This window comes from Salvia hispanica, unplaced genomic scaffold (genome assembly GCF_023119035.1).
Source record: "Salvia hispanica cultivar TCC Black 2014 unplaced genomic scaffold, UniMelb_Shisp_WGS_1.0 HiC_scaffold_516, whole genome shotgun sequence".
In the NCBI taxonomy this organism is placed as follows: domain Eukaryota; kingdom Viridiplantae; phylum Streptophyta; class Magnoliopsida; order Lamiales; family Lamiaceae; genus Salvia; species Salvia hispanica.
The window spans coordinates 104,845-112,353 of NW_025952263.1; the positions used below are offsets into that span (position 1 = coordinate 104,845).

Genomic DNA, 7,509 nt, shown 5'->3' on the forward strand with positions numbered 1-7,509 from the left:
CTCATCAGTAATCAGAATTCAAACAGTGGAAGCAGTCAAAACTGAAGACAATCCAAGGCCTTCCCCCTACTTTTCTCACATTCAGATTCCTTGCATCTCCACTTTCTAAATAATTACCATCACTCAGTCTTAATATATACTACTAGAAACAGAGAAGGGGAGTTGAGCATCATCATCATAATTCATAATGGGCAGTTGTCCCCAAAAACTTCTTCGCTGTCTTCCTCTTCATCTTGGCCACTGCATCCAACGCTCAAAACTGCTCCACCTTCGCATTCTCCAACAGCAGACGCTACGGAAACTGCAACAGTCTTCCCGTCTCCCCTCAGCCGAGACAACGTTAGGTCTGTAGGAAACGTTGATTTCGCCACCACAGCGTAAATGAATGATTATGTGTTTTGCAGGTTTATTGGGTGTTGAATCATGTGAGTTGGGATGTTTTGATGCCAATGGGAGCAATGGCTGCTAGATATTTGAAGGTGTTGAGATCAGCCAATCCGGTGTGGTTCTACATCCACGTCAGCTGCCAGATGTCCACAATCAAACTCGGAAATGACTCCCCCGGAGTCGAGAAGACTGTTCACAGAGACATAGGCATCACTCTCTTTGTCCTTGGAACACTTCAGCGACTTTATATTCACAGTTCAAAATTTTAGGAGTACAAAATAGAGAAGAGTACTAAATTTAGTCATTTTCATAAAAGATATACTTACAAGTTACAATATTTTGTGTGGGTTTTGGTGTTTCTTGTGAAGCCGAAGTTTTCGACCGACCAATGAAAGGAATTCGGCGAAAAATCGGCGATTTTTCTCCCGATTTAACGCCATCCGGCGATTCATCGCCGAAAAATCGCCGAATCATCGCCGCCCACTGTGGGCGCGATTCGGCGATAATTCGACGTTTTTTTATTTTTAACGGCTAAATTTGTAAAAATGAAATGTTGAGTTAGGGAGAAATAAGGGAGAAATAAGGGAGAAACCATTGGAGCAGTTGGCTAAAAGTTGGCTAAAAAGCTGGGGATAAATTTTATAATTTTAGGAGTACAAAATAGAGAAGAGTACTAAATTTAGTCATTTTCATAAAAGATATACTTACAAGTTACAATATTTTGTGTGGGTTTTGGTGTTTCTTGTGAAGCCGAAGCCTGACCACAAATGGCAGACACAGAAATTTGTCAGGATATGGGCTACATATTCAAATTTTGTATGAGATAATAATTTCCTTATACTTTTTATTTTGGTAGGGGCTTTTGTACGTTAATTCACACAAATTACTAACAAAATTATAATATTAGACAACTAGAAAAGTCAAAAAAAATATTGGAAAGGGCTTAAGCCCTCCCTCATGCCTATGTGTGTCCGCTAGTGCTGAGCACAAATACCGATTTTACTGGAATGTATACCACCAAAGTGTGGGATACACGGTGATCATCCTTGCTCTTTAGCATCATCAATAATGTTTTCAAAGGATTAGACATTCTCGAATCTCGAGCCTGCAAAAAAATGGGAAAATGCATATATTTGGGTGTTAGTAATCTTGGTGCTTGCGCTGCTATATTGGAAGCAATTACATGGTATGTTGTGATCAAGAGGAGATGGTTGTTAAACTACATCACCACGTAATTGTTGCCAAGCAGGGACAGCTCCACAAGAGGCAATGCCCTGTCTCAAAAACATTTATTCTATTTTGATTATTATTTTATGAATTTTTTTAGAATACCTTTATGCATGCTCTTTTAAAATTCTTAAAATATTTTTATACTCCATATATTCTTAAAATACCTTGTATAGAATTCATGGCTTAGACCTTATTGCCAAGCATAATTAGGATTTCATTTTTGAAAAGATTAGAACCAGGATATTTAGTCATGCGACGTCACACCGAGGACACATTGCATGTAATTTTGATATTGTTATTTGTACATCGTCATACTCTCTATTCTAGGATATTTTTATTTAGTCACTCACACCTGGCCTTATTTTTTCAATTTGACCCATTTATTGTTTATTTAAGTTTCTTAATCAACAAACAAACTCGGCGTTATTTGTCAAATTTTTAATACATGTTGTACAGTATCACATCCTGTATTCAAGAGAATGCGATATGACATCATTTGTACTATATGTGAAAAGAGGTGATAAATTAGATGAACCTTGCTAAAAGAACTCGCACGGTACACGTAAGCACGAAACAAATAAAACACTCGAACTAGTTTGATACAGATAGATATATACAGATGGGAAAGAATGAAGAAATAAAAATGTACACTCCACTCCACTCCAATTGTTAAGAAATGTTATAATCAATGCGCGAGAAGATTAATAATATACTCACATGCTCTCTCATCGCTCCATTACATACTAATAATGTAAATTACATACTAATAATGTAACGAATTAATTAAAAACACACAATTGTGAAAATTAAAATCTAGCTATATAAAAATATCGACATAAACAAATTCAATAGAATAGGGAAAATGCCGAATTTACTTGGGTAGAGGTTTAGGGGGCTGGTCTTGGCACAGAGGTGGATTCTGTTTGCCGATTGCAACGTACTTGACGTTCTGGCACTTGGTGGTGGCTCCTCCGAGAGCAGGATCTTCGGAAAACCGGATAACAACGTTCCCAATCTACACATCTTGACATGGCTTACTTGAGCTGCAGCCTGCAAGAGAACATGAGCACATCCCGAGTAAAGTTCGTGTCCTTGATATTGTCAATCTTCACATTACTAATCTGGAGCAGCGATGTTTTGTTCGTGCTGGAGCAGCAATGCTTTTTGTTCGTTCCTTACTCCAGCGGCCTGAAGATCTTTCAATGATCTCATCTATGCACCATCTCGGTAAACCCCCTGCAGCGACCATCCTCCACCACCGGGTCTCTGCCCCGGCGCCCTGGATCGTTCAATGCCTGAACTCCATTTTCCTTTTTTTTCACTCCATTCTCTTTTTATTTCACAAAATTTGGACTTTGAAGAACGAACTATACACTATACAGTAGTAATAGTATTTATAATGAAGTAAACTTTTCCCCTCAAAATGTGATCACATCAAGTTAGTCTTGAAAGCCAATGATTCTTTTAGTATTTAAATATGGAATTAAAAACATGGGTATGTACAGAATCATAGCATTACCAATCATGGGCAATAGTACTATAGTACTCTTCTTATGAGCATTAAAGAATTATCAAGCTTGCATGTCAAGCAATATTGGAACTATAAATCAAATTCTATAATCACCCATTTCAATTAATCATTAAGGCTATTTTAAGGATCATAAGGCAAAGTCTGTGGAACTAGATGAAGAACATATCTCTATAATCTATTATTACTCGATATAGGAAATGACACCTAAAAATCCAAAATAATCAAATCAAAAAAGAAATTATAATACAAATTTCTCTACAAAACCTAATTTGTCATTTAATTCTCAGATTAATTACTTCATCGTCCCAACCTCTATTTGCCGAAAAACCAAAATTGCAGATTTGAAACTTGAAGGCAAACAAAAGGTCATTTTCCTCCCGCCATTGCCATTTCGCACCAATCCCATCAACCTTCTCTCTCTAGGTTTCCCCTTTTCTCTCACACCTATCACTATGCAGCACCTACCTCCCAAAAAAAACCCCGCAATTCGTCGTCAAAGGTGACAGAATCGAAGTCCGGGCCCCAACGACGCCGTCACCCCATCCGGCCACCTTCATCCCTTCTGGGGGACAGAGCCACTCAAGCTCGAGACGGCGGGACAGCGACGATCCCCGTCGCCGCTGCGGCGCAGCGTCGCCGCCGCCGAGGAGGCCGGCGCAGCCGGGGGAGATCCCAAGGGACTTTAAGGTTGGGGGGAAATGTGGAGGCGTTTTTTCGGAGAAGGGAAGGGGTGGAGGAGAGGGAAATCGCGGAGATTTTGGAGAATTCCCTACTCGGTGGTGTTTGAGGGGCGGATCGAGGGGTTCCCGGTGGGCAGTGGGAGGTGAGAACGGTTTGGGGCGGGTGATGGCATGTGGAATCCGCCATTGCTGCTTCAGCAAGTTATGCAAGTGAAGGTATTGTGAATTTTTTTAGTCTGTGTGTCTATTGGATATAACTGGCTGATTACTGGATTTTGCATAGACATGTTAGCAATTCGCTTGTTCATTTTCAATTTTAATTTTTCATATTGTTTGAAATTTTAAACAAAAAAAAGGAATTTGTGGTTGCTGGATTTATGTAAACTTTTAAAAAGGTTTTCATTGATGTTAAACTATCGCGTGGTTATATAAGAAAGAGGCTCATCAAAGTTTGTAAAATTGCAGTGTATCTAATAGGGGAAAAATTTTTTTTGAGTTGATCAATAAACATGTGAATTCTTTTTCAGGTTTCCCCCTTTTGGTTTTCCCTTTTCTGCATTATTTCGTTTTTTTTTTGTAGGAGCAGAAGAAATAATCTGTAAGACGAAACATTACATTAGTTGTGATTAGGTTAATCATTCGTAGCTGGTGGAGATTTTTTCATCATCTAAAAATTGGGTTCATCAAAGTGTTCACAATCACAGCTGCTGCTGATGTTTAACAGCAAAATGTACTTTTCTTGTGATGCTGATTGCAATCTGTTAGTGCTTATTTTTGTAAGTTGTATGTATGCAGAGCAAGTCGTCATCTGAATCACAGGCAAAATCAAATGGTTTGAAGCTCAAGATAAAGTGCAAGAAGAAACCACAGCAAATGAGATTCAGTGAGGGGATGCTAGTGGAGGTCAAGAGGTATGAGAAAGGCTTCGAAGGTTCTTGGTTCATTGCTGTTATTGTTAAACCATTGGAAGACGAGAAGTATTTGGTGGAGTATAGAACTTTAAGAACTGGTGACCAGACTGAATATTTGAGAGAAGAAGTGCATGCTTCTTGCATCAGGTGCACCCCACCTGTTATAAGGCGTGTTAAGCCTTTTGAGTCTCTGGAACGTGTTGATGCTTGGTCTAAGAGTGGCTGGTGGGAGGGTTACATTGTTGAAGTCCTGAATGGCGGTTCGTACATGGTTCACTTGTGCACAAATGAAGATCTGATATTGGAGCATCGTAAACTGAGGCCTCATCAAGAATGGATCGATGGTAAATGGTTTTCAGATCTTAAGGTGAGTACATCTTGCTCTCTTGCAGTCTGGTGATGATAATGTTTTGTTTTTCTTCTTCATCATCATTAGTGTTGCAGGTAGAGAAGACTGAATTGAACGTTAAGCCCAACAACAAGAAGTTGAAGATTAAAAATAGGCAAACTGCAGAGCCAATCTTCAGGGAGGGGATGATGGTGGAGGTGAGAAGTGATGAAGAAGGCTATCACGGCTCTTGGTTCACTGCTGAGATAGTTTGCTCGTTAGCCTCCGGTGAATTTTTGGTTGAGTACCAGACGTTGAAAACAGACGATGAATCTGCACTGCTTCGAGAAGAGGCGCTTGCTTCATATATCAGGCCTTGCGCCCCTGAAATCATGAGGATTGACTGTTACATGTTGCTGGAAGAAGTTGACGCGTGGTATAATGATGGGTGGTGGGTTGGCCTCGTCTCTAAAGTTCTTGATGATCGAAGATATGGTGTGTATTTCTGGACAACGAACGAGGAAATCTTTTTTAATCACTCTGATTTAAGGTCTCATCAAGATTGGATTGGTGGCAAATGGACTGCTGCAATGATGGTATGATTTTGAAATACTTGTTCTGTATTTCCATTTCCATCTTCTTATGTACGATCCTTTGAATGCAGAAAAAAGCGGAGTTGCGAGTCAACAACAGACAAGTTATAAAATTTGGAGAGCACGACAGAATGGGAGTAGAACCATTCATTGTGAATGGGATGAAGGCAGAGATAAAAGGTGATCATGGCGACAAAAACGAGGGCATTTGGTACCCTGCTATTATTCTGAAATCACTAGGCATAAGAAACTATCTAGTTCAATACCAAACCTTAATTAACGAATACGGAACACAACTGCACCAAAAAGCTTTCGGCCCGTGCATAAGGCCTTCCCCTTCGGTCATCCAAAGAAGAGATTCCTATAAGCCATTTGACAGAGTTGATGCTTGGCATAACAATGGGTGGCGTGTTGGTCGAGTCCAGAAAGCCTCTCCGAGCAGAAATTACACTGTCTATTTCAACGCGACAAATGAGATGATGGAGTTTCAGCATTTTGAGTTGAGACCTCATCAAGATTGGATACAAGGGCAGTGGGTTTTGGCTATAAGGGTATATATGCTTTTCCACTACCTTTTTTATAATATGATTTTCATTCTAATATTTCCAAACTTGATCACCTAAAAGCATTTTTTCCCCATCCCAGGGCTCTTAGTCGCACTCAAGGTGAAGATAGCTAACTTGTCCCATGGTGAATCTAACAACTTGATTCGTGGTGCGTTGAAACTAATCGAAGCTGACTAATTTGTCTCAGGTGACATTGCCTCGTGTTAATGTGGTCCTAGCTACGGGTTTAACTTATTCAGTTATTCGCAATCTATGAGAAATGTGTCACAAATTGAAATACTAAGGAGTAAGGATTTAATTAATTTGCATTCTCATTTCTGAGCTATAATTCGATGTCGTAAATTTGTGTTGATTAATCATTTGCATGAAATCATCACTGCTATAGTAGTACATTATTTTCTATAGGTATACAAGCTTGATTAGGTCGTGTAGTTTGCTTGAACGAAGTCAAGAATATAACATCAGAGATGAATAGTGAGTGTTGAGCTTATATGGTAAGATGGCATTTACTTAGTGAAGCTGGAATTCAACCTGGGAGTTTTTGTGTATTTTTATTTTGTTTGATCATTAAAATTATATGCTAGACCTTTAAGGGCGTTCACAATGCAGCCCGTTCACGGCTGTCGCTCGAGGGCTGCATTATCCTCCCAAATTCCGACAGCCACCGGCTGTCCTCCCCTCTTGCGCTGAATTGCTGACTGTTGTACGATTCTCCCAAATTCAACCTCAGTCGTACGATTTAATATTTTTTATATTTTTAATTAATTTTATTTCTCTATAAATATACATATTTTCAATTCATTTTTCACACCTCTCACTCGATTTCCTACTTCCAAATCTTAAAAGTAGTCGAAAAAATGGAGCCATGTTCTCAAGCAACGTTCTTGGCCTATGCATACGCAATGGGTCGGGACCCAAATGATGTGAATACTTGGAATAGAGATTTTCTTCCACAAGTCACGTTGATGCAGGTTCTGCCAGCACAAGTTCAGTGACTTAGGAACCATCGATGCAAATGACGATTCCGGCGTTTGATACCCCGTGTACTCATGGATCTGGAATCAATGTAGAATGTAAATGACTATGAGATTTCGGATATGGAGCCTATTGGATCGTTCGAGACATCCCATGAAGAGACCGAGATTGCATATGTTCCCAACTAAAGGCCAAAAATGCAAAGGCAAAGGCAAGGAAAGAGACTTTGGCGTGCATGAAGAAATATTCCATCGAGGAGTCGAAGGCGGTTGCTACATCAAAGACCGGTTGTCGGTTCGGTCGAAGGT

At 39.7% G+C, this 7,509-nt stretch overlaps 1 protein-coding gene across 2 annotated transcripts; it reads left to right on the top strand.

Annotated features, from left to right (window-relative positions):
- Window positions 1–3,997: 3,997 nt before the first annotated feature.
- On the top strand, window positions 3,998–6,460 carry LOC125199487 (protein AGENET DOMAIN (AGD)-CONTAINING P1-like). 2 transcript variants are annotated; one of them, XM_048097475.1, is made up of 6 exons: window positions 3,998–4,044; window positions 4,624–5,106; window positions 5,184–5,663; window positions 5,732–6,211; window positions 6,306–6,325; window positions 6,414–6,460. In XM_048097475.1, the coding sequence occupies exons 1-5, from the start codon at window positions 4,000–4,002 to the stop codon at window positions 6,312–6,314; spliced, it is 1,497 nt and encodes a 498-aa protein (XP_047953432.1). In that variant the 5' UTR covers window positions 3,998–3,999; the 3' UTR covers window positions 6,315–6,325; window positions 6,414–6,460. The 2 variants fall into 2 exon arrangements, with proteins under 2 accessions (XP_047953432.1, XP_047953431.1); XM_048097474.1 differs by having other exon boundaries at window positions 6,306–6,460.
- The last annotated feature ends 1,049 nt before the right edge of the window (window positions 6,461–7,509 follow it).

Excerpts from the sequence above, each read along its gene's own strand:
- LOC125199487 (XM_048097474.1), top strand. The coding sequence starts at position 4,000 with ATGTGGAATCCGCCATTGCTGCTTCAGCAAGTTATGCAAGTGAAG. Across the intron at positions 5,107-5,183 it reads AATGGTTTTCAGATCTTAAG|GTAGAGAAGACTGAATTGAA; the intron begins GTGAGTACATCT and ends TTAGTGTTGCAG. Across the intron at positions 5,664-5,731 it reads AATGGACTGCTGCAATGATG|AAAAAAGCGGAGTTGCGAGT; the intron begins GTATGATTTTGA and ends CTTTGAATGCAG.